This window comes from Crinia signifera, chromosome 3 (assembly GCF_055691185.1).
Source record: "Crinia signifera chromosome 3, ASM5569118v1, whole genome shotgun sequence".
Taxonomy (NCBI): domain Eukaryota; kingdom Metazoa; phylum Chordata; class Amphibia; order Anura; family Myobatrachidae; genus Crinia; species Crinia signifera.
The window spans coordinates 329,102,804-329,130,554 of NC_139219.1; the positions used below are offsets into that span (position 1 = coordinate 329,102,804).

At 49.6% G+C, this 27,751-nt stretch overlaps 1 protein-coding gene across 1 annotated transcript; it reads right to left on the reverse strand.

Moving 5' to 3' along the window:
* Positions 1-20,948: 20,948 nt before the first annotated feature.
* On the reverse strand, positions 20,949-21,911 carry LOC146063064 (taste receptor type 2 member 46-like). The gene has a single exon (XM_083175079.1). It carries the CDS (start codon positions 21,909-21,911, stop codon positions 20,949-20,951), a length of 963 nt encoding a protein of 320 aa, XP_083031205.1.
* Positions 21,912-27,751: the final 5,840 nt, after the last annotated feature.

The following is a 27,751-nucleotide window of genomic DNA, read 5'->3' on the forward strand; positions in this document are numbered from 1 at the left end:
GCAGGGCTCCAACTTGAAGATGGATCGGTACCGTCTGTGAGGTGACATGGCCACTGGAGATGTGGCTGCCATCGACGGCTGTCAGGACCAGAGGTTGTTCCAGTGGTTGGAGAGGTATGGAGAGTTGTGCAGCCATGTCGGCCGAGATGAAGTTCCCAGCCGCACCTGAGTCCAGTAGAGCTTGCATGGACGTTTGTCCCTGAGGAGTACTCAGGGTGACTGAGATGGTAGAGTCTATGGTGGAGGGAGCAGGCGATAACACTCCTAATCTAGCCTCCCTCGTGGAGATTAGGAGCGGTCGTTTCCCGGGCGAAGAGGACAAGAGATCAGAAGATGAGAAGATGAAGCGCAGTACATACAGAGATTATCTCTGCGACGTCGGTTCTTTTCTTCGAGAGAGAGACGGGACCGATTTATTTGCATTGGTTCTTCTGTGGCAGAAGGAGTAGATGATCCAATCTTTACAGGAGAAGTAACCACAGAAGAAGAACGAGGTCGAAAACGTTCAGAACGAGTCCTTTCCAGTTGTCGCTCGTGAAGCCGCAGATCAACTTTATTGCACAAGGAGATTAGCGCTGTCAGAGTGGAAGGGGTGTCACGGGTAGCTAGTTCGTCCTTGAGACGGCTGGAAAGACCATTCCAGAACGCGGCGACGAGAGCCTCTTCATTCCACTCCAACTCCGATGCTAGTGTCTGGAACTGCACCACATATTGGCCCACCGATCTGCTACCTTGTCGAATTCTCAGAATCTCTGCAGCGGCTGATGACACTCGACCTGGTTCGTCAAAGATTCGTCGGAAGGAGGCAATGAAATCATCGTAGTTGTTTAGTAGAGGATCTGCTCTCTCCCACAGAGGCGAAACCCACTCTAGGGCAGATCCCGAGAGGAGGGAGACAATGTAGGCTACACGCGCCTTGTCAGTTGGAAAGTTGGAGGCTTGGAGAGTGAAGTGCACATCGCACTGATTCAAAAACCCGCGACATCCTTTAGGAGACCCATCGTACTTGCTGGGGGTTGGCAAATGTAACCGAGGGGGAATAATGGACCCGACTGGTGGCGTGGCGGAAACTCCTCCCGAGGATACTGAAGATGTTGCTGTAGCCGCTGGAGGGGTGGTTTGTGAGGAAGTCAGTGATTGTAAAAATTGCGCCACTTGCCGCTGTGAAGACTCCACTTTTTCCAGGCGGCCCATAATGCCTTGCAATACGTTTGCCAGAGATCCCTGATTTTCACCCGACTCCATCGGGTCAGTGCAAACTGTCACGGCCGAAGATTCTGATGAGGTCGTGTGGTGCTCAGGGACTGAGGAGGAGGCAGTAGTAGGGTTAAAACGAGCAGGTTTAATAAAGGCTGTCATACAGGACTCAAATACTTCTTTGAGAACAACTGTAATAGGAATCAAAGTAAATGGCAAACGATAAATGTCCAGAAGACAATGAGGATGAATGTCCAGAAGACAATGAGGATGAATGTCCAGAAGACAATGAAGAAGAAAATCCTGATGAAGAGATGAAAAGATGGTGGCAAATAGAGGATCCGGAACTGGAAGAAGATGGGAGGTGACTGCGGCTGGAGGTAGCTGAAGAGGAGGTCTTTGGGAAATCCAGGAGGAAGCACCCAAGGGTACCAGAGAGAAGCTGGCGACCAGCGTGACTGGAAAGGAGCACTGGATCTGAAGCCAAAGCGAGCTGACGGACACAGCTGGGATAGCAAGGACACAATGAGTCAGGAGCCTTCCAGGAAGTGCACGGCACAGAAGACTCTTTGCACTGACACTGAGTTACCTGGGCAGATCCTCTATATGCATAGAAGGCGGCTGCCATTGGCTATCACAGTGGAACAGGTGTGCAGCTCTGACCTGGCCCAATCCCCTGTTTGCCCTTAAGCAAGATGGCGGCGCTGGTCTCACGGCACCCATAGCCTAGAGTGAGACCACGCTGCAGACTTCCATGCTGCCCTCCAACACTGCCGGACCTTTGCCTGCCGCCTCACCTGACATGGAGGCCGACACACGCCAGCCGACTGCGGACACGGACGGGTGAGTACAGGACCCGCCGTGTACCGCCGCGGCGGCGCGTGACAGAATATGAGGACCTGAAAATCATGGATCTGGAGGGAGCGTTTTTTACGGTACGCTATCAGCATGTTTTCTTTGTCCCTATAATTCAGGAATTTTGCAATAACTGGGCGAGGTCTCCTGTCTCGAGTTTCTCTGTCAGGCCCTATGCGGTGTGCTCTCTCAATCATGACAGTGCCCGATGTTGTGGGGACATTTAGGATGGAGACAATGTCGGTGCTAATTAGGTCTGTTAGGTCTGTTCCTTTAATCGATTCTGGAATGCCAATGAATCGCAAGTTACTCCTCCTAGATCTGTTCTCCAAATCTTCCAACTTGGATTCCAATTTGGCATTGAGCTGAACCTGTTCCTCAGCAAATTGTTTAAGTTCAAGGATGGCGTCTTCATTATCGCTGGTACGTTGTTCAACCTCAACCAGCCTTTTTGTGTTTGTTTCCAAATGGGTTAAGATTGTATTGATAGAGGCTTGAATTGCATCTAATTTTTGTTCTATTTGAGACGTTTGTGTTGGGTTTAGGGATTGTGAGGAGTTATTTATATTGTCCAGCACTGGGGTGTCTGGGGGGGTAAATGAATGAGATGGTGTTTCAGAAGTTGAGGCCATGGGATTGGAAGTTGGAGTGGGTTTAGTTTTCTTCACCATATCTAGCGTTTGTGATGCGTTTAAGAATCTTTTCATACTACGGATGGTCAGTTTAGGTCAGAAATTGTGTACAGCCCCAGATTGGGTTTACAGGATTTTACATAATATTAGTAGTTCAGTGACCCAATGAGCTATGAGGTTACATTTATGTGAAATCAAAAGTGTCACAACTTTAAATAGAGGTTACTTTAAGTTTGATTATAATTTCAACAGGTTTTGTTAGCTTTGGGAAGTACAGTGAGTTAACTTAAATCTGTATGTAGAGTACAATAAAAGGACGTTGTTGTCAGTTTAAGTTGTCTTCCGACAATCACCACAGGGTGGCAGTAAATGACTATTTTTTGCACAGAGTCTGGTATATCTGTTGGGTATCCTGTGAAGAATGTGAACCAGAATCAAAGATTTGTGATTTTTGGCCTAGGGATAGTTGTAATATCAGTTGAACACAGGTTATACAAGCTTGATTTCAAGTAAAGAACATTTGCATCGCGCAGTTAAAGGTATAAACAGTCAAGGTTAAGATCATCAAGTTTCAGGTTTTTGGAGTCAGCAAGTGACACTGTTTCTTGTGTAACTTGTATGGACCTAGCTTGATCAGAGTCACAGTATGTGAGGTGTTAACCTCAGAAAGTTGGATGGTAGTAGGAATAAGTTTGTGTGCTACCTGCACTGTTATGGCCTGTGTATGAGTCCAGTAAGGGTTTGCTGGATCTTTATGAGGCGATCTTAATTCACTTAAGGGCAGGGGGTATTAGGTATAGGCTTGTGGAAGTCAATAGGGCAGTAAATCTGCCACAGCACTTCGCTGTTCAGTTTATAAGCTTGATGATCAGCCTGGTGGAAGAGGGGGAAGAGCTCACCAACAGTTTTCGATGGTAGTCTCTGGATTTCCTCACTTCGTGTGTCTGATGGTACCTGGCGTTTAGACTGCCGTTTATTTGTGGCAGTGTATTGGGGCCGGGTTTCTGTGGTGCGAGTGCGGTCTCTCCTCTATGCCGCGTCGCTGTCCGGTTAGGATGTCAGGGGGGGTCAGTGGTATGTCGCCAGCGGGTCTGGGGTCCACTCTCCGTGCGGTACTCACAGTTCCCGGTTAGGCGCGGGCAGTCCAATCTTAATGATGATCTCCGGTGGACTGTTCTCTGGGGGATTTCAGTTGGCAGCCGGTCTCCCTCTATCTTCTCCTATCCCGCGGCGGCAGGGCTCCGGTGGCGAGCGGGTTGTTACAGCTCCTTAATTTAGCGCTGCGGTCTTCAGCAGGGCTTCGTTCCGTGACCCTCCGCCATCCGCCAGTCTAGGTATTCTAGCGGGGAGTCTGGGGTGTCAGCCGGCCCAAGGTTTACCACCGAGGTGGCCTGTCGTGAGTCTGGTAAAGGCTTCGGGTCCGTGGACCGGAGCCCGTGTCACTCACGGTTAGATGTAAACTTCCGCAGTGTGTTCGGCTAGATTCGCCCTCCGGGTCTCCGGCTCGCAGATGTTTCCCACAGCGGCGTCAAGATGGAGGTTCAGGAGGGGGGTCTCAGCGGCGTCTGTCGGAGCCCGCCACTTGGGGTGATCCGCTTCGTCTCCACACTGGTCGAAGGTTGGTTATGTGCGGTGTTGGTAGGGAGGAGAGGGGATGTTGGATTGGGGGGGAGAGGGTTTGAGGAAGGCAGATGGGGCTAAGGAAAGGCGCCCTTTTCTGGAGCGTGGGTAGGCCTTTAGAGATTTCGGCCGGACTCCGGTGGAAAGTAACTCCGATCTTCCCAATATGCAGTTTGTCTTTGTCAGCAAGGCAAGGTCTATCTACTAAGAGTAGATTTGTCTGTGTAGGGAGCTGAATTTAGATGGATTCTGCTGGATTAGATTAGGGAAGACGGAGCGAGGTGTAAGAAGCGGCCATCACGATGCTCCGCCCACCGGAAGTCCCCTGTTTGTTTCTTCAAGACAAATACTTATGTTTTACCTGATAGATACAGTATATATATATATATATATATATATATATATATATATATATATATATATATATAGTGTACTTTAATTATGAGAAAACAAAGGCATTAAGAGATCATATAATACAAAGGGGGGAGATTCTCTTATGCAGAAATGCGGTAAAACCCCATTATCGGGTTTTTACCGCATTTCTGTATGCTCTATGGCCCCTCCGCAGTGGCAGCGCTGCGGAGGGTATTGCGATTACCTGTTGAAGCCTATGGGCTTCTTACCGCAGCACTGTGTGAGGGATCCATCACGGGTCCCTCCCGGCATGCCCCCGCCGTTGCCATCACTCTGCGCATGCGCAGACGGACTCCTGGGTCACAGACCCGGAAGTCCGGCGCCGGCACCGCATCGCAAGGGACAGCTCTTATCGCAAGTGCTGTCCCTTGCGTTAATGACCGCATATGTTAGAGCATATGCCGTTATTAAGAATGCGGTGGCCGGCGAAGGGGGGTTATAATGGGCAGCGAATGTTAGAACATCCTGCCCAAATTCTTAATATTAGATAATAATAATAATAATAATAATAATAATAATAATAATAATAATAATAAAATCATCATCATCCTGATACTACTACTACTTATTATTATTATTATTATTATTATTATTATTATTATTATTATTATTATTATTATTAATTTTATAATTGAAAAATAAATCTAAAGAAAGTATTTTTTCACCTAAATCACACTATATGAGACTTGTGAAAAAGACATCTTTACTTTGTGTACATTTACAGGTACAATTACTTTATAGTAATTGTAGTACAGTGTGACTGACTGCCATGGCAACCACAGTCACACAGCACTTGATGAAGAGAGCAGAGAGGCTCTGGGCTCTGGAACCCTGCTCTGAGATATGACTTGTATAAAGTCCTGCCCAAGACATATTTGTTAACCATTAATATACATTTTTAAATAAACACAACTGTACAGCTAATGTCTATGAGGTGCATCTTAACAGGTACTACACCTTGTATTTAATAATATATATATATATATATTTTTTTTTTTTTTATTAAATGCTCTTAATGCTTACAAATTATCTTTAAAAATATTGCCAAGGTTCATTTGTGTGCTTTTAATTGTACCAAATGCAGAATACAATTAACAGGTTTGAACCTTGATATTTAAAACAGCTTCAATAATTAGAGGTACAGTTGGGTGTTTTTGCTTTAGTGAAGTGACAGTAAGGAGCTTTTTTATTTAACATTTTACTCCTTCTTCCGCGCAGATTTGCAATCCCACAAATTGTCAGATAAGAAAATAGTAATTTCCCATTGGTGTATGCAGTCTAAATACCATAACCCACAATCACATATATCCAGTGTGTCTGAATTCCGACTGCCAGAATGGATAATTTGCCACTTTGATATACTTGCAACTTTGATAAAAAGCAGAAAACATATATACTGTATATTAGCCCATTCATGCATATAAAGCCACTACAATGGACAGCTGCATTAAGTGATTTTCTCCTACAGACATTCTCTTTCCACATTACTATTGCATGACATTCTCTTCTTTGGGCCATTTTTAAACTTAAAAGGTATGCCACTAGGGATGCCAATCCCGTGGCATTTTTTCAATCCCGGGAATCGGGATTGAAAAACGCTCAATCCCGGGATTACCGGGATCCCGGGATTGACATCTTTAAGCAGTTTAGCCAAAAAAAGAGCCCAGTCCCCCCCGCTCTGGCCACCCAGCACATTAGAGCGTGTACAAAGAAAGAAAGGGCAACTAAAATGGTGCATGTCCTACATCACAAAACGTACCTGGAAAGACTAAAAGATCTTAACATGTATAGTTTGGAGCAGAGGGAGGAAGGTACAGGTGGGAGACATTAGTCACAGGAAGAGGAGCAGCAGAACACGAGGACATGCACTGACACTGGGGGGAGGAAGGTACAGGTTGGAGACATTAGTCACAGGAAGAGGAGCAACAGAACACGAGGACATGCACTGACACTAGAGGGAGGAAGGTACAGGTGGGAGACATTCTTCACAGGAAGAGGAGCAGCAGAACACGGGGACACGCACTGACACTAGAGGGAGGAAGGTACAGGTGGGAGACATTAGTCACAGGAAGAGAAGCAACAGAACACGAGGACATGCACTGACACTAGGGGGAGGAAGGTACAGGTGGGAGACATTAGTCACAGGAAGAGGAGCAGCAGAACACGAGGACATGCACTGACACTAGAGCGAGGAAGGTACAGGTGGGAGACATTCTTCACAGGAAGAGGAGCAGCAGAACACGGGGACACGCACTGACACTAGAGGGAGGAAGGTACAGGTGGGAGACATTAGTCACAGGAAGAGAAGCAACAGAACACGAGGACATGCACTGACACTAGGGGGAGGAAGGTCCAGGTGGGAGACATTAGTCACAGGAAGTGGAGCAGCAGAACACGAGGACATGCACTGACACTAGAGGGAGGAAGATTCAGGGGAAATGTGAGGAAGAATGACTTCACAGAAACGGTAGTGGATAAGTGGAATAGCCTCTCATCAGAGGTGGTAGAGGCTAAGACAGTAGAACAATGTAAACATGCTTGGGATAGGCATATGAATATCCTTACAAAGAAATAAGGATCAAAAAGGGCTGAGACGACCTGAAGGATAAAAAAGGGGCAGACTAGATGGGCCAAATGGTTCTTATCTGCCGTCAAATTCTATGTTTCTATGATATGTCCACTTCAGTGGACGTCATGCAAAACAAAAGATCTGTACTGTGAGCAGGCATATCCTGTCATATCCTGACTAACCTACTGTAAATATTGTATGCATATATTACCCACTTATGCCTATTTTTACAGCTGATAGCCTAATTCAAATCATTGTATGTTACTTTAAATTGTACATGTGTACAACTTCTTTAGTTTCAGATTTTAAAATGAAAACACACATGTTTCTCAAGCCCTAAAGACTAATTAAAAAAAAAAAAACTGAAAATGAATTTGCATTAGGTTATCAAAATTCACACATGGAAGGTTTAAATGTAATCCAACAAAAGTGTAGCTATACAAATACCTTAAGTAGAGATATGAGGTTCAGTTTTGCTGAAAACCAAACACACACAAAGAAACACAGAGGGCTGATTAAGCCTGAAGGGACATAAACCACTAAGGGTTCTCATAAGGTACACTATGCTGTTGGTCACATGACTATGTTGATGAGGATGGGCACAAGGCCTATCAGGACAGGGGGGAGGGTCCAAGCAGGGTAGGAAGGATCACGCTGTTAGAGTGATCTGCCCCTGTCCAAGAAGCTGCTGACCAGGCAAGACCTCCAGTGCAGCTTCCCCTCTGAGTCAGGTTTTCTCTAAATTACTAGCTGTTTAATCCTCTCCTTTTATCTCCTTATAGACATACTCTGTCCCCCTTCTGTCTCTATTTCCTACCTTGCCATAGGCCTTGATCGCTGCTACTATGCCCCGTCCTTCCAGGGTCTCCAGGCTGCCTGCCCGTTTGGCTGAGTCGGCGCTCACGTGCAGGGGTCGCGCTGGGTCCGGCTCTGAGGTCTCTCCGGGTCCGGTAACCCGGGGGGGGGGTCACGGCGGGGACCGGCGTTGGCTAGCGCACGTGGGCGCGATGAGCCGGCTGGGGCGCGAGTGGATGACGCGGCCGGGCGGCCGGCCGCGTCACACGCGAGGGGAGGCCACGGCCGTGGCGCCGCTGCCTCTCCGGCAGCAAGGGGATCGGGCAGCGTTAATGCCCGGGGGAGTGTAGCGCACGCGGCTGCGGCGCAGGTGAATGACGCGGACGGGCACCCGACCGCGTCACACGCGAGGAGAGGCCGCGGCCGCAGCGCCCCGGCCTCTCCAGTTACAGGGGGGTCGGGCAGGGGTAGCGCCCGTGGTGCTGGTAGTCGCGGGCGCGGGCAGGAGACCCGCTGCCCGCGTGGGACATCAATTCGCCGGGTGGCGACCAGGTCAGGCACCCGCCAGGCGGGGCCTGATTCAGGCCTGGTCGCGCCTGCTGCCTCCAGCGTTCCCTCACTACAACAGACAAGGGGTAGGCCGAGCATAAGGGCTAAGGACGCTCCCAGCGTCCCCAGGCGGGCGATTAGACCAACGCAGCCTGGGGGGGATATAGACAGCCCTCAGTCACGCGTCCTACGCGGGCAGTTAATGCATTGAGTGCCCCCACTGCCACCCCCACCAGGAGGATGGCAGCTTTAGCCCCTTTGCGTCTGGCAAAATGGCGCCTATTGCAGGCGGCTAGGAGAATCCCTCAACAGCATACAGAGGGAGGGCTCTCAATGGCTCCCGCTAGCGGGGCCCCAGCAGTAGCCCAGGCAACCCCGGGCCCCCGTGCCCCTATGGAGGGGGAGGATGCGCGACAGTTCCTGGCGCTGCTGTCATCTTTCTTGGGGCAACCTCAAAATGTGGCGTCTTCCCCTGTGGCATCCCCGCCTCCCCTGCCCGTGTTGCCCACCACGTCGGCCCAAGCATCGTTGGGAGCAGGTGTCACTCAAGCTCCAGAAGCTTCCACATCCACGGCTGCAGCTGTCCGGCCAGCCTCCACGGATGCCCCTGCCCACGGTGGACCTTCGGAATTGAGCCTCGTGCCTCGGGACGGCACTTCAGGTGGGTCAAAAAGGAAGAGCAAACGGCGCAGGCGTAGGGACTCCCGCACCTCCTCCTCATCCTCGGGACGTTCAGGCTCAGAGACGTCCGGGGAGGAGGGAGGACGAAAGTCAAGGAGCCGTCGGCGTCGCCATGGGCGACGTCGCCGCCATTCCAGCTCCAGTGGTAGCTCAGGGTCCCCTTTATACCCTAGAGGTCAGGTGGTGCAGTGCGAAAATACCGCTGTGCTTAGAGGCCTGAGACGCAGTGTGCAAGAGCGTATTAGAGACGGAAAATACGTGAATTTCTTTAAGATGACTGCACAGGATGAAAAAGATTACCGCGCAGCTATGCGAAAAGGGGGGATTGGGGAGGAGGCTTTTTGCACCTACCACCGGTGGCAAGCGGGCCTCTTCATGTTTGCAGCCTGTTACCTGGAAACTAGGCCCCAGGAACACATGAATGTAGTGCGTTACATGCACATGATGCACTCTATGTTCCTTACTGATGGGGACTCGACATGGCGATCCTATGACGAGAGTTTCAGAAGGAAACAGTCAGGGCTAGCAATCATGAACCTAGGCTGCAAGGATGTGGAGATCTGGATGGGCCCAAAACCCGCGGCTCCACCGACCGCGGCCCCCACCCCTCCCCCAAAAAAAGCCGCGACGCCCTTTCGCGCAGGAGGGGGGGCTGGGGGACCTTCCGCTGGTCGCTGCTATGGATACAACGGGGCAGGCTGTTCCCTGGGGGCGCGATGCAAATACAAGCACTGTTGCACTAAGTGTTGGGGCCCCCACACGGCCAAGGAATGCAAAAAAGGGAAGCAGGGAGGCCCGCCAGCTGCGCAAGCAGCAGGTGGACACCCTCATTAAGGCCGATTCCCCAGTTAGACTCGACCGCATGGCCAGTTGGCTGGCGGCATACCCCCATAAGGTGGAGGCTTCCTTCTTGCGGTCAGGATTTGACGTAGGTTTCCGCCTTCCCATTGACGGGGAGGTGTCGACCTCGTCACCCCGAAATTTAAAATCGGCCATACAGATGCCCGGGGTGGTTTTGGATAAGGTGGCTAAGGAGGTTTCACTGGGTAGGATGATAGGTCCCTTCCAGTTCCCCCCAGTGGCCAATTTAGTCTTATCACCAGTGGGAGTGGTTCCCAAGAAGGCCCCGGGCAGGTATCGGCTCATTCAACACCTGTCGCATCCTGTGGGCAGTTCGGTGAATGACGCCATCCCCGAAGAGTTGTGCCGAGTTCGATACCAGTCTTTCGAACAGGCTTTAACAATGGTTCGGGGTTTTGGCCTAGGGGCACTGCTGGCAAAGATTGACATCGAGTCGGCCTTTCGCCTTCTCCCCCTGCACCCGGAGTCTTTTCGGTTCATGGGCTTTCGCCTCCCCACAGGTTTTTACGTGGACAGGTGCTTGCCCATGGGCTGTTCGATCTCCTGTGCCTTCTTCGAACGTTTCAGTAGCTTTTTGCACTGGTGCGTCGTCACGGGATCGGGGGAGTCCGGGGTGGCCCACTATCTGGATGACTTCCTGTGTGTGGGCCCCGCGGAATCATCGCGCTGTGGAACTTTGCTAGCATACATGCAGGGCCTGTTCCAGTATCTAGGGGTACCGGTGGCAGCTGACAAGATGGAGGGGCCGGTTTCCTGCCTTTCCTTCTTGGGCATCGAGATCGACACCATTGCCGGATGCTGCAGGCTGCCCCTGGACAAACTGGCCCGTCTGAGGGCGGCAATATCCCTCGCGCTCTCCACAGGTAAGCTACAGCTGCGCCAAATGCAGTCTTTGTTGGGGCTGCTACATTTTGCGTGCAGGGTGATTCCCATGGGGCGGGTTTTCTGTAGAAAACTCGAGAGATCCGTCTCTGGGGTCAGACATCCCTTACACTTCATACGGCTCTCAGCCGAGCTGAAGAGGGACCTGCGAGTGTGGCTATCCTTCTTAGAGCATTTCAATGGGGTCCTCATATGGCCTTCCCCCCCCTGCGACAATCACCAACTGCAGTTGTTTACTGATGCCGCGGGAGGGGTGGGTTTTGGAGCATTCCTGGACGGGTCATGGTGCGCAGCACCATGGCCTCCGGAGTGGTTCACCGAGGGCCTCACAAAAAACTTGTTGCTCCTCGAGCTGCTCCCCATAGTGGTGGCTTTGGAGATATGGGGCGACAGGCTGCGCAATGCTAGCATTGTATTCTGGTGCGATAACCTGGGAGTAGTGCACGCTATCAACCGCAGGGTTCCTCCTCCCTTCCAGTAGTTCGCCTCTTAGCGCGGCTGGTGCTAAAATGTTTGCTGCTAAACATTCACTTCGTGGCAAGACATATTCCCGGGGTGGATAACTCCGTGGCGGACGCCTTGTCCAGGGCTGACTGGGCAAAGTTCCGGGCCCTGGCACCTCATGCTGCTACCGTTGGTGAATGTTGTCCCTCTTATGTTTGGCAGATGATCAGGCCGGAATGGAGGGGCTAGCCATGCGGGCTATTGCGCCCACGACGCTGCAATGCTATCGGGCAGGTTGGCAGGAGTGGGAACAGTTTCGGCTGTCTGCCCCTCAAGCAGGTAAGACACCTAATGCGGCCATGGTGGCCTTCGTATGGAGTTTATACTCCTTAGGTCGTTCTGTCGCATCCGTGCGCAGGATACTGGCAGGGGTGTCTTTCTTTTCTGCCTTGCAGGGTAGGGCGGACCCGTCCCGGTCGTTTTTGGTGTCGAGAGCATTACGTGGCTGGCGGAGAGCCTCGCCGGCATCCCCAGACCGGAGACGCCCGATTGATATGGCATTGCTACCAGCTTTGCTGGACGCCCTAGGGGACATTTGTTGGCCTGCCTATGAGGTCCTTTTGTTCCGAACGGCGTTTGCAATGGCATATCACGGGGCCTTCAGGGTTGGAGAGCTGGTGGCTCCGTCGAAACGGGCTCCTTCACCTTTGTCCGTGGATGATTTAGTGGTCCAGGAGGATTCGGTGCTTTGTCACCTGCGACGATCCAAGACAGACCAGGCTGGTAGGGGGAGATGGCTGTCCCTGCTCCCATGTACGGTGGAGGGGGCGTGCCCTGTGGCGCTGGCCACGGCCTTGACACAGGCACGCCCGGATCTGCCTGGTGCTTGGTTGATGCATGAGGACGGGTCGCCTCTCACCAAATACCAATTTGGGCACGTCTTGGGACGGGCGCTGGAGGCCATAGGCCTTGATCCGAAGGAATTTGGGTCGCATTCCTTCCGGATCGGGGCTGCTACCTCGGCGGCTGCGGAGGGCCGCTCCGACGCAGAGATTCAATCTCTGGGTCGATGGCGCTCTGCAGCATTTCGAAGGTACATTCGGCCGTCTCTATCTATCACTGATCACCATGGTCGACTGGACGCATAAGCGCTCGCCAACTTCCAGTGGGGGCCTTGAGGTGTGTTTTCGCATCCGCCCGGGGGCACAATTTGGCTATAATTACAATCTGGCATGGCGTACTTGGTAGTTTACTCCGGGCGGTGTGTTTTGTGCCTCAAGAGCTGGTCGGCCACGGTTTTTCCTCCTCCCTTCTTCATAACCTGTGCAGCGTGTGAGTGCGATGACGAGTACTTTCATCCAACTAACTAACCTTTTGTGTGCATATTTCAGATCGACGGGACGTTAAGTCCGTGTGGATGTTGGGCCATTCATTTGTGTATTGGGCCTCGCAGGCGATAAACGCCTCTGGTGTATGTATGTTTCCACAAGCTGAGGAGGTTAGGTGGTTGGGTGTGAGGGGCATGAAATGGTGTTCACTGCAGGCCCAAATGATCAGTGCCGTTAAGCAGTTTGGGGTCCCGGAGGTCATCATATTCCACCTTGGCGGGAATGACCTCGGACGGGGATCCGTCCTGGAGCTGCGCTCCATGATTGTCCGGGACCTCCACATCATAGCCCAGGTGTTGCCGTCATGCAGGTTGGTGTGGTCCTCCATGATATCCAGGATAGTATGGAGGGCAGCGAGATCATGCACCAGCATAGAGCGTTCACGCAAGAAGGTGAACTCTATGGTGGCGAGATACCTGTTAGCTAATGGCGGGGGTGTCATTTGGCACAACGCCATCAGCTTCCAGCGCACTGAGCTCTACAGGAGCGACGGTGTACATTTGAGCCCAGAAGGTATGGCTTTGTTTTTAGGCAATATTTTTGCCTGGTTAGCGACACGGTGCTGAGCGTTTTGTTGGTGGTGGCGGTGGCTGCGGCCTAGGGCCTGGCTGTGGCGGTAAAGAACGGTCATGCTTTAAGAACTCTGTATGTGTGTAGGTAGTGGGGTACACTCTCCCTCGACAACGATTGTCATGGGCCACGCTTCTGCCCGGGGGATGGCCGTCACCACCAGGCCTGGTGGTTGACCAGGGAGAGTGGTCATCCAGCGTTGTATGTATGACTTAGTGATCTTTAACCCCCTCCTTCCTATAATGACCGTTCTTTGGTGCCGCCACCATTCATAGTCTTAGTTTAGTTTAATTTGTCAAATAAATTTGACATTCTGTTTTTGAAACGCCAGCACTTGTGTCGTGTCTTTATTTTAGGGTAAGTTGTTAAGATAAGGTTATATATAAGTTAGATAATTAATGGTATCAACAGCAGGTGGGACCAAGGGGATACCCGATGGTGAGTTTAAGAAACACAGAGGGCTGATTAAGCCTGAAGGGACATAAACCACTAAGGGTTCTCATAAGGTACACTATGCTGTTGGTCACATGACTATGTTGATGAGGATGGGCACAAGGCCTATCAGGACAGGGGGGAGGGTCCAAGCAGGGTAGGAAGGATCACGCTGTTAGAGTGATCTGCCCCTGTCCAAGAAGCCCCACCCACCCTTCCCTGTTTTTCTTTTCCTCTTCGGCGGCGGTAAAGAACGGTCATGCTTTAAGAACTCTGTATGTGTGTAGGTAGTGGGGTACACTCTCCCTCGACAACGATTGTCATGGGCCACGCTTCTGCCCGGGGGATGGCCGTCACCACCAGGCCTGGTGGTTGACCAGGGAGAGTGGTCATCCAGCGTTGTATGTATGACTTAGTGATCTTTAACCCCCTCCTTCCTATAATGACCGTTCTTTGGTGCCGCCACCATTCATAGTCTTAGTTTAGTTTAATTTGTCAAATAAATTTGACATTCTGTTTTTGAAACGCCAGCACTTGTGTCGTGTCTTTATTTTAGGGTAAGTTGTTAAGATAAGGTTATATATAAGTTAGATAATTAATGGTATCAACAGCAGGTGGGACCAAGGGGATACCCGATGGTGAGTTTAAAGGAGTCTTGGCTCAGTTTCGCAGCGCTGCGTGTGGGTTTAAACGACACCCGCCGCTCATTCAGTCGCCCGTCTCCCCCTCGCTCGGCACATTCCTCGCATGGCCGGGAATGGATGTTCGCTGTGCCTGCTCGCACCCAGCGTATGCACAGAAATGCTCATGCGCACCCCAAAAACATCTCTCTCTCATACAAATGCGCAGGGGAGCAAACCGATTAAAATAACCCCCCAAGTTCGGATCTAAAACCCAAAACTCAGATATTTTGGATTGTATATACGGTACTCTTTACCTAGAACGGCGCCCGCGATGCCAGTCGGGGGTAAAAAATCGCGGGCATCGCGGGTACATAAAAAACGGGTGCGACGCGATGCCCGCGATGCCCCCGATTTTCCCATAGGGATCAATGTTAAAACTGTGATTGGACGCGATTTTACTGTTAAATGCCTCAATGCCCGCGATTTGGCCATAGGAAACAATGTTAAATGGGCCACAGAGCCCTAATAGTGCCCTTGAACTGTGAAATGGCCCCCACAATTGTTAACGCCACCCCACGATCAACGTCAACCCGAAGCGTGGCGAGCACAGCGAGCCCGCGAGGGGCGGCGGTACGCGTCCTCCGACCTTTTCATACCCCCACTATCCACGTCGGCGTGGAGTTGAGAATAGAATAGTGTGGCGAGCACAGCGAGCCACCGTGCCCGAAGTGTGGCGAGCGCAGCGAGCCCCGCGAGGGGACGCGGATACCTTCACAGGTAAACGCGTCCCTTCGCGGGCTTCACAGGTGTCCGCATCGCCATGGACACCTGGGAAGCCCGCGAGGGGACGCGTATAACTGTGAAGGTATCCGCGTCCCCTCGCGGGGCTCGCTGCGCTCGCCACGCTTCGGGCTCGGTGGCTCGCTGCGCTCGCCACACTATTCTATTCTCAACTCCACGCTGACGTGGATAGTGGGGGTATGAAAAGGTCGGAGGACGCGTACCGACGCCCCTCGCGGGCTCGCTGCGCTCGCCACGCTTCGGGTTGACGTTGATCGTGGGGTGGCGTTAACAATTGTGGGGGCCATTTCAGACTTCACGGTGACTATTTGGGCTCTGTGGCCCATTTAACATTGTTTCCTATGTAAAAATCGCGGGCATTGAGGCATTGAACACTAAAATCGCGTCCAATCTCACTTTTAACATTGGTCCCTATGGGAAATCGCGGCCATCACGGGCATCGCATCACATCGCACCCGCTTTTTAGTGCATTCGATGGTCGCGATGGGCGCCGTTCTAGGTAAAGAGTACCGTATGTACAGATAGTCCCTCCCTCAAAATTAGTTTAGGTGCCAGTATCTGTTAGAAATGACTGGAAATTAGGGCTTTTGGTTTTAATAATACAAAAAGGAAACAGGACAGGTCCAAATGAATATGATTTCAGCTGATTTTATCCATTTTTAAGAAATCCAGATCAAAAACTAAAACACTTCAGGGTGGTATTGCCAAAATGAAAACACAATGAAAATATAGACCTAAAAGCAGAACAAGGGGTCATTTAACAATAAGGAGCAACTAAAGGTCGACACTTGCAAAAGGTGAACACAAGTAAAATGTCTACATGGCAACGGCCAACATATCAAAACAGTTGACATGAGTATTTCACACTTTTTGAGGTAGGCAATTGGCCTGAAGCATGGCGATTGAGGCAAGCTGTGGTGGGAGGGTATGCACTACACTAACTTGGAGCCACATGCTCAGATGTCGGCACTGACACCCACAAAGGTGTAAAAAATTCGGCACTTGTGTACTAGCACGGCGCCCATCGCATCGCAGACCATATTGCATGCGATGGTATGCGATGCGACGCGATATCGGCCGATGTTGTACAATGCCATACAATGTGATGCGATTATAAATTGTATAAGCACCCTAATGGGTGCTTACAATGCTTAAATGCACCCCCACGCCACCCCCAAGTATAAACGTGAACCCGAAGCGTGGCGAGCGTAGCGAGCCCGGGAGGGGCGGCGGTACGCATTCTACGACCTTTTCATACCCCCACTATCCACGTCGGCGTGGAGTTGAGAATAAAAAGTGAGCCACCGAGCCCGAAGTGTGGCGTCACAGGTATCCGCGTCCCCTCGCCACGCTTCGGGCTCGGTGGCTCGCTGCGCTCGCCACAATTTCTATTCTCAGCTGATGTGGATAGTGGGGGTATGAAAAGGTCGCAGGGCGCGTACCGCCGCCCCTCGCTGGCTCCCTGCGCTCGCCACGCTTCGGGTTCACGTTTATACTTGGGGGGTGGCGTGGGGGTGCATTTAAGCATTGTAAGCACCCATTAGGGTGCTTAAAAGCACCCATTAGGGTGCTTATACAATTTAATATCGAATATGAGTTAAAATTGAGTCGCATCGCATGCCATCGGGTGTATGGCATGCGATGCGATTCGATTAAAAATCGGGCGACTATCGGGGCACCGTGCTAGTACACAAGTACCAAAAATTCATACAGGTTGAGTATCCCTTATCCGAAATGCTCGGGACCACGAGCATTCCGGATAAGGGAATATTCCGGTTTTTGGAATAATTTTTTTTAGCAATACTTACCTGCCCCTGGTGGGTCCCCGATGGTCCCTCGGCATCCATGGAGTCCTCCGGCGTCCACGGCAGGCCACCAGCACCGTCTCCGGCATCTCCAGCGGTCCCAGGAGTGCTTTGCGCAAGTTCCCAGGCGCGCCGGTGACGTCACCGGCGCGCGCACTCGCGCAAAGCACTCCTGGGACCGCTGGAAACGCCGGAGAGGATGCTGAAGGCCTGCCGTGGACGCCGGAGGACTTGGTAAGTATTAAAAGAGGGTTAGGGGGGGAAAAAAAAAAAATTGAATTGTTCCAAAAAAACACGGTTTTTGGAATAATTCAGATACGGGATGCACGGATACAGGTTACCCGACCTGTATTAACCTTTTCGTGTGTTGAGGTTTTCCATGTGGACTTATTGCTTTTATCGGTACTTATGTAGTATCTGGGCGCCCAATTTTGTGATTGTATGCCTTACCTTAAGGCATACAATCAGATGCGATTCGATGCGATTTTCAGCAATCCGATGCAATTCGATGCAATTTTTCATAGGATTCAATGTTAACAAGGTCCTGTTCATTTCCCCACTATCCAAGTGGGCATAGAGTTGATTTTATATAGCGTGGTGAGCGCAGCGAGCCCCGCGAGGGGACGCGGAAAACATTTTAAGTAATCCGCAGCCGCTCGCCACGCTTTGGGCACGGTGGCTCGCTGCGCTTGCCACGCTATATAAATTCAACTCTATGCCCACTTGGAAAGTGGGGAAATTAACAGGACCTTGTTAACATTGAATCCTATGCAAAATCGCATCGAATCGCATCGGATTGCATGCGATCTCGCATGCAATTTCGATGCGATTCGATGCGATTTTCCGACCCGATCTTAAAATCGGGCGCCCAGATACTACATAAGTACCCTTTTATCAATTATGACCTAGAGCATGTCGTCCATTTGTCGACACTGTAGATCCTTTCATCCACACTCAAGTCTCAGGTAAGCAGATCATTTCTGTATAAATGCCATGGCTATTACAGTACCTAGTGCCTATTTACCTCTTTTACAGGGTCATTGGGTCGACCACAGAAAGTTGATATGGCTTAGGTCGACCCACGAAATAGGTTGACATGGCTAAGGTGGACAGTTTTGAAAGGTCGATATGAGCATGTCGATATGAACAATGTCGACAGTCAGAATGTCAAATGCCAGAAAACTGTCCTCTTAACATTCTGTTCCACGCCCTATCTACCCTTCCTGTCTGTCTGCCCCTCCTCTTTAGAATGTAAGCTCTGACGAGCAGGGTCCTCTTACACGTGCTTACCCTGTCTTACTTCAGTAGTCTTCGACTGCACCAAAGCATGCTATTTGCTGCCACCTGGATACTTATGTTGCAGCAATCGGCTGATGTCCTATAATCATTTACCCTGTACTTGTCCTGTATTGTCTTCAACTGTAAGTTACTGGTTTCCTGTTTTGATTATGTGTACGCTGTAACTGGGCGCTGCGGAACCCTTGTGGCGCCATATAAATAAAGTATAAAAATAATAACAACAACAACGCTGCATTTATAATGTTAATGGCCTGTGTGTCAGATTGCTCTGTTATTAAATCACCTCTGCTTAGTAATGAAATATGTGACCATACTACAATGGAACACACTCTGGAGGTAAATGGTCTAATCACACCTACAGTAGTCACATTGACACATATCTATGAATTAAAAAAGTTGATGCCCTTCGCTTACCTAACAAAATATTTCTATTTACCTGTTAATCTGTTTGAGCTTTCCGGAGAGCACGTTTGCCATCTATTGTATTTGCATTGACTTTACATAGACACTAGAACCACAGCATTTCTTTCTGAAAGCTACGTTTACAAATACAGATAAATTATTTCCATAATTAATAACATCCTGTTGGATAAGCCGGGAACGCTCTGCAGCAAATCTCGCTATGAATCTCGGAGTGTTTAATAACATAGAGCTGAAAACTTCAAACAAACAATGACAATGTCCAGTTACAGATATATCTGTCTCTTAATCGGAACAGGACTTTAGTTCTACATATATAAATGCAAATAAAATACAGATATTGGGATAACTTCACCAAGTGACACCAGACAAACATAACAGACCACAACTGGTCCCAGGTGAACCACGAACTATCAAACAGAGAACAAGTTATCTCTCAGTCTAGTAAATGGGAACGTCATAAACAAATCAGTTGACTTTAACTTTGTTTCAAAAATGCTGATAATAAGAAATATACAATGGAAGAAGCTGTACAGTACTTACACTTAGGGGGAAATATACAGTACTAAAGCTTTTAAAATGCTAAAAAGTGATGTTTCCCGTAGCAACCAACTCGATTCTTTCTATTATGTTCTAGAGTGTAATTCAGGAATGACATAATCTGATTGGTTGCTATTAGCAACATCACTTCTTTTTATTTTTAGAAGCTTTAGCAAATTTAACCCCAAGAATCCCAAATTCGGAAATATGAAATCATTCATATTTGTTACACAAACGTAATAGATTCTGTATCACATACAAAGAAGTCTGATACGACGTGTGTAGTTATGGTTAAAATACACAAAGGGTTATGGGGTATGGGTCATTGGGTCATATCATCGACATGCAATGGGTCGACATGTCTTAGGTTGATACATGAGATACTGTAGGTCGATTTGACTAAGGTCAACAAGGTTGGTAGGTCAATACAGGCATTATTTCGACAATGTGACTATAGTGTAAGGGGTCCCCTCAGCACACTATTATATTCTCCCTCCATGCTGTAGTGGATGGTAGGGCATGAAATACTGCCTGTCAGTTTATGTCAACTCAAAAAAAGTCTACCTTTTGAATGTTGATATGGTCGACCTATACCGGTAATGGGGGGGCCATTAATGAGAAATGAGAAAGAGATCATCTACAGATGGAGCGCCTCTCGTTCAGCGCCGGGGCTCGCCAGAATGCCCCCGATGGCGAGCCAGCACTCAATCTGACTGGGACGCACGAGCGCCCCACATGCACGCGCGTCGCAGTTTGCAGTGCGGGCTAGGACGCGAACCCTGCCCGTCTCCCCTTCGGGGAGACCGGCAGGGTTAGGGGAAGGGAGCAGGGAGGGGACTGCGTTGGTGGACGACGACAAGGTTTGAGGGGACCAGAGGGGGAGCTCTGGATGAAGGAGATGTGCGTGCGTCTCGTGCGCGCATCCCCTTCAGGCAGCTGGCTGGGGCTAGCGGCTGGCCCCTGCCTGCAAGACAGGCGCTACATCTGTATACCAAAAAATTCCATAAACTACAGGTGTGCGTCTCACACGCATGAGGGGGACCGTCATCGTCAGTGGGGGAGGCGGCAAGGGGGACCGTCATCGTCAGTGGGGGAGGCGGCGACCCGGGGGGAGCTCTGCTACCATGGGGCACGTGAGCATCTCGTGCGCGCACACCCCTGGTGGAAGCTGGCGGCTGGTGACAGTTTCGCCAACCCCTACAAAGACAAGGCCGGCTCCATCTGTATATAAATAAACCTACAAACCACACAAACATCTGATCAATTCATTTTTCTAGTTTATAAAAAAATGTGTCTGTGTTCCCATTGATCCTTCAATTATAGAAATGACAAAAAAAAAAAGATTATTTTGAAAAATTTACTAGAAACATTAGTTTACTATCTCGTTAATATAGTTTGTGGCACCTTGATTGCAGTTCTCTCTTCCCTTGTTTTTTTAAACCCCCCTCTATCCCAGCATGCCTCTCTGGTGCAGAAACTATGGTATACAGTATAAAAGGTAACCAGTGTTTAGCCCCAACAGCCTTGTGTGCTATAAAGTGATATTTGTATTACTGCATATGGGTTTAACCTCATGGAGCATTTTGTTCCACCGGATCGCCGGAACTGGTTTCAGGACCTCTTTTATTGAACAAGCAGTTGACTCCATGTTGCAGGATCCTGGAGGAGTGGTCCTTCAGCTTGTTGGTTCTGCAGATCAGGTAGATGGAATGCAGAATTGGAAAAGAATTCCAAAAACAAAAAAGAAACACAAAGTTTAGCTCAAGGTAGAAATGCAACACCAGCAGGTTGGCCGCAATTCGCAGCATAAAGCATATAAGACACAAGGTCATGAATTTGATGGCTTTATAATAAGGTTCCAGGCTGGTGTTCACGTTCTCGTTACATCTCATTGTCTTCATGTGAAGACACAAAGAGGTGATAAGAAGAACGGATGACATGCAGTAGATAAGGAAGGGGACACTGTTCCCCATTGTAATGAAAATGTAGACATGTGTTATCTCAGGAACAAGGGTGATATTCATTGTTATATTCTGCATTGGAATATTTGACATTATTTTGTGATCAATCCAACAAAACATTGAGATGAAGAAGATGGACACGAGCACCGAGGCCAGGATAAGAGGGACGACATTCCGCGACACAATGACCTTTAGACGCAAGAATAAGGCATTGTCGAAGTTGGAAATCTTCAAGCAGAAGACAACGGAGAACAGCGTGGTCAACCAGATATCGGACAAGTTGGACGAGTGCTCGGTCAAGTAAATAAACAGTTGTGCGGCCGAGTGTAGCAGGTTTTGCAGGAAGATGAATGAAAACATATCCAGCAGTGACATGAAGAGAAGACAGGTCCTTGTGACCCCGAGGGAGGTGAGGATTTGGTCAATAATGGTCACAGGTCTTCTCTTAATCCACTCAGCAACATTCACAGCTATGATGAACGAGTGAGATATCAGGCCAGCAAGGAAGGTAATTACAGCAGCAACAAGACTTGGGTACTGTACGTGATATTCTCTCTCCATAGGACCGGCCATGCCTACAGGGATCTGTATGTGGTACTACTGTACACTGTCAGCTTGCTGAGCGATCTGGCTCTTTCTAACTTGAATATTTGAATAAAGTATGCAAATAACAATGCAAAACTCTTGTTGTTGGTAATCGGAACTATACCAACAATTAGAAATGTTGCAACAGTAAGTTGTTTCTATGTCATAGGAGGTCATTTATGAAGCACAATATTATCTTTGGTAGTGGTGTTACTGAACCTGAAAGTTTTCAGGAGATCCTAAGACTAAGTAAAAACCGGAGCCGGACCGGACATCAAACTCTGCATTCCGGAGCTTCTAGTGTCCGGTCCGGGGGTGTCTTGTCCGAGGGGATGCCTGTGATAGCTTTCACCAGGGACATGGGGTAGGGGAGATTACAGCCTCCCCATGTGGTCCTGACCGTTCCGTTTTTTCCTACATTCCTGGACCATACAGGAAGGCTTCCCCCCCCCTCCTCCTCTCCCTGGTGACAGCTGTGGACAGGACACCCCCGTACCGGACATTGCAAGCTCCGGAATGCAGAGTTTGATGTCAGGTCCGGCATTCCAGGGTCTTGTCCTGGTCCGTTTTTTACCCATACCCATCCTAACCAGGAAGCGCCTGCAGAACAAGGGGCCTGATTCATACCTGTTTGCAGCCTAGCAAATAGGTAAACACTACTGAACGCCCGCCCCCCCCCCCCCCCGGACGCCCGCCCAACTCCCACCGATCGAATCCCCTTTCCAACATCCCCTCGCATGCAGCCGCACAGGTGAAAAATCATTTGATGGTCGCTCACCCCTTTGCTAATAAAAGTCAGTCTACACTAACTTGTATTATGGCCTCAGCTGGCTGAATTCAGGCCGTGCGCTGACACCATGTGACATCAGCCGCCCACTCCAAGCAGAGATAGACACACCCATAAAATGCTGCACGTTCTCCCGCTTCTTTACCCTTCCCTCCTCTCTTGGAGCGACCAGCCCTACGAGCGTGAATCTTGTCGAAGCCGTTCGCTTCTGGGGTTTGAGCTACGAACGGGTCTAAGGACCTTACTCTGGTCCGTTCGTTGGCCCGCGTGCGTTCACACGTGGCTGATGTTAGCAATTTGCACAATCGCATTCCTGAGCATGTGCATGCGCTGCGTGCACTCACCCACAGCGAACAAACTGTTCGCTCAATGCATCCTTGCGAAAAGTGGGTGAGGTGGGGGGGCATGGGACGGTGGACTGACCCAGTAGCATATGGGAACGCCCAGCATTTCATGGACACTGGCCATCCCCATACTAATGCGGCCATGATGGTCATGCGGGGGATGGGCAGCTGACATCACTGCTGCCCGCCCACTTCCCCCAAGCGTACACACTCAGAGCAACCTTACCTATGCGTGAACCTACCACATCTTTCAACAGCGACCAATGAAAGATGTGGGAGGGTCCCGGTGGCATGCGGATGGATGTTTATGTAAAACATCCTTTTGCAGCCAGTACAAACATGCGTGCCTTGCGAATGGTGGCCCGGTGTACCACCATTCGCAAGGTGGGATCTGGTTCACTCGCAGGGGTGCAAATTCACATCCGAGCTAATGAACCGAAATGTTCCCCCCCCCTTAATCGGCCCCAAGATGTGGTAAGATGTGTGAAGGAGCAGGAGATAGCAGGAATTTTTTTAAGCAATTTTTTTTCTTTACACATTACAGATTACTATAAACAAGTATTCTGAGCTTTGCAAAATCCATTTTTCATCTCATAGTACAGAACCATTGTGTGATTGAGTGGAGAGCGGTGGCGTCCCTACCTTCGATGACTTTAGACATGTTTTTCACTTAAGACTTCCAGCACCAAGGGGATGGAGGTTGGAGAACATGTAAAATCCTCAGCACAGTAAAGGCTTGTGGATGTGAAATGAAACTCCAAAATGGCCTCCAAACTCACATTGACCTTTGCTGTGTAAACCTTTTGCTTGTTTAGACTTTTTGTCAATGTTGACCTTCGTTGCATTTCTCACCTATGGTAAATGAGTTGCATCTCATGCATGCCAGCTGCATTCAGCAGGATATTTATTATGTCCCAAGCTTACAGAAGGATTTTAATGTACATCTGTGTGAAGGAGACCGGCTCTGTATACAATGTGCTGCCATGCAGTTGCTGCAGATTTTTCTCTTGCTGCGTTCCTTTGAGTTTCATTTGCGACTTTGTTCATATTTAAAACAAATTCATCTAAAAATAAAGTCAGAGCCCAGAGCCCCTGTTACAGGTTGAGTGGTGTTTCGCTGATAAAATGCCAGTTTAAAGAATAAGTTGGTGCCCTACACCGCTCGGCGCAGGTCATTAGCACCAGATGCCACCAGCACTGTCAGTACATGTGATAATAGATTTATCCGTGCAATGTCATCAATTATTGCATTGCGAGTTGGGCCAATATTTCACAGCACATCGGCGTCTGGGCATAGGCGCCAATTCTGTGGGTGCTCAAGGGCTTGAGCACCCATGGTAATTGATGAGCACCCATGGGGGCCCAAGTTGCGCTGCTGGGCTGCCGTATTACTGTCTATACCTGCGATATTATATAACACACTTCTGCCCTGCACGCCTATAAGCATAGCAACCCAATCCCCAGCACGCCGCTGCTCTTATGCAACCTCACGCACACCCACCGGGGCGCCGGTGCCAACCTCCCGCTCCAGCCTGGGGCAGCTGATGCAGCAGAGTGCGAGGAGGAAGCTTGCTCACCCCAACAAGTGTAGCGGAGTAGACTGGCAGGAGCGGGACCGGAATCTAACTCCAGTCCTGTCAGCTTCTAGTTTCTTCTTGGGGTGTCTGACTGGCCATGCGCTGACAGTCACAGAGTTCCACTCTATAAGGCTCATGTGAGGGAGGTCAGTAAACCCAGTGCATGTTGCTCTGCTATCTCCAAAATAATAGCTGTCCATTTATATTACAGCAGCCAGGGAATAAAGGAGAAGTGTTTAGATGATACAGGATTCACAACCTTTTATATAGCAATGAAACACCAATGTATAGACAGAGATGTAATCTATTATATCCCTACTGTACTTTGTATTAAATAATGTAATCCAAGAGAGAATTATAGCATGGTCTTGAATGCCTCAGTGAAACATGCACACATGTTGTCACCAGAGCCAGATTAAGGTCTAAATGGGCCTGGAGCTGAAAATTATCAAGGGCCTATTACAGTATGCGCAATAATAGGGGTTGTGGCCAGCACCTAATGTGGGAGGCGTGACCAGTGCTCTGGTTGGGTGGTCTGCTCATGGGTGTGTCTCTATTTGTGTAAATGCTTTCAACTAATTATATATGCCTGGAAAAGGCAGGGAGATATATTAGTGGGTGCCCTCCAAAGGTGCCCCCGCAGGATGCCGATGTCCTAAGATACTTGCAGGGTGAGGCGGCACTCCAGTCATAAAAAAAAATACTGAAAGCCGAAACTTGGTAGACAACATTTCAGCGCCTTTTATGTGGTCACCTAAGTTTACCACACCATATACCCCTTATACAAATCAGGCACCAAAATAGTAACCCCCTTATTCTGTACTTGCCTCTTACACATTATACCACATGGAATGAGCCAAAATTCACACTATGACCCACGGATTCAGTCAAAATTCACGTTATGCCACACAGATTAAGGCAAAATTCGCATTAAAAATTTACACCATAATGCACATTACATGTTAAGCCACACACCATAATGTCCATTACCTATTATGCCAAACACCATAATGCCTATTAAAAATTATTCTACATAAATGCCGCTTACCTATAGATGTAGCCCCTGTCATCTTTGTCCGGGGCTCGCCAGAGTCTCCCCTCTGATGAGCGCCGACGGACAGGGGCTACCAAAACTGAGATGCCTGTGTGTCGCATACGCGTCCCAATCCTCTGTTGGCGGGGCAGCGGCATCCCGCCTGTCTCCGCTTCAGTGAGATAGGCAGGGTTAGGTGAGACGGACAGGTGGGGACCCAGGGAAAGCTCCTTTGCAACAGGGCATGCAAGCATCTCATGCGCGCACGCCCCCGTGGTGGGAGCCAGCGGCCGGCGGGGCTTGCGAAAGTATCGCCAGCCCCTGCAAAGTTTAAGCCAGCTCTATCTGTACATGCTCATTGCCAGGGGTTCCATGCTCATTGCCAGGGGTTCATGCTCATTGCCAGTGGTTCCATGATCATTGTCATGTGGGATTACATGCTCATTGCCATGTGGGATTACATGCTCATTGCCATGTGGCATTATATGCTAATTGCCAAGGGGGAATACATGCTCACGGTAACTGGGGGACAGCCGCCACCCGGCAGAAATGACAGCCGGGCAGATAACAGGGGGCTGTATTTAGAGCACTGCTGGTCCCGGCTTTTTGAAATAATACCCCTTTCACACCAGAAAATGCAGGGACTGACCCCTTTTACATCAGCCTAGTCCCTGCATATTCTGGTGTGAGGGGGAGAACAACCAGCTATATCTTCGGAACCAACTGACCCATTTACATGTATCATACAGAAGAACTTTTAAGTGGGCTTTGAATGATTTTGGTCCCGTGAAACTGGGCTGTTACATTTCAGAAATAAAAAAAAAATTGGTTTACCTGCAATATCTCTAGAACCAATGAACCCATATGGACCAGGTATCACATTGAAGGCCCAGTGATTTGAGTTTGACTGAGATCAACCTCGAGCTTCTGTGATGCTGGACGGGGAACTGGCAGCCGTTGGAACCAGGTGGGGATGTCCTATGTTATGGGGAAAATGTTCCAGATTTGCCTGCCGATATCTCTGGTTCCCGGGGGGCTAGCGACGCGGGCCGGGCTCGTTGGAAAGCGCCCTGGCCCTCAGCTACAAAATGGGCCTATTTGTACAGTAGGCCTGGTGCTGTAGCTCCATAAGGCCCATTGTTAATCCGGCCCTGGTTGTCACCATCCAGGATAATGCAAATTGTGTGTACACAGTGTTCACCGGCTGGTATAATGTTAGTGATCTGTGCAGATGGGACATCATCTGGATTACTGTTAGCTATGCAAGAAGATGGGACATCAAATGGATTAAGGGTCCAACATGTCACTGTAATTGTATAACATATTTCATTCCCTGTTTCCACATAATTTTGGCACTGTGGGGGCATTTATGTACCTGCACTTTAGGGGCATTTATGTACCTGCACTTTGGAGGCATTTATGTATTTGGCACTGTGGGGGCATTTATGTATTTGGTACTCTGTTGCCGTAATTTAAATATTGGAGACAACTGTGCTCTGTAATATAATTTGGTATTATTTTGTGGCCACGCCCCTCCCCCATGAAGCCACTCTCCTATATTTTTGGCTTGAGCACCCACCAGCACCCACCAGCAAAAACATAAATCGGCACCTATGCGTCTGGGGATGTGGATGGTGATAAATTGGCCCCTTATTGGCCTGAGGGAGTGGAGACAAGCCCCTGACCATTGCTCATACTACCCTACACCCAGGGACTGGTGATCAGTGATCTGATAGGGCTGGTGCTGATCAGAATCTCTTTTTGGCTTTGACTGGGTCCATGGGATACACACAGCTGATCACACTGACTGGGCCCATGGGACGCACACAGCTGAGCACACTGGCCAGGTCCATCGGACACACACAGCTGATCATACTGGCCGGGTCCAACAGACACACACAGCTGATCACAGTGGCAGGGTCCATCAGACACACACAGCTGATCACACTGACAGGGTCCATCGGGGGGACACAGCTGATCACACTGGCCGGGTCCATCAGACACACACAGCTGATCACACTGGCAGGGTCCATCAGACACACACAGCTGATCACACTGGCAGGGTCCATCGGGGACACACAGCTGAT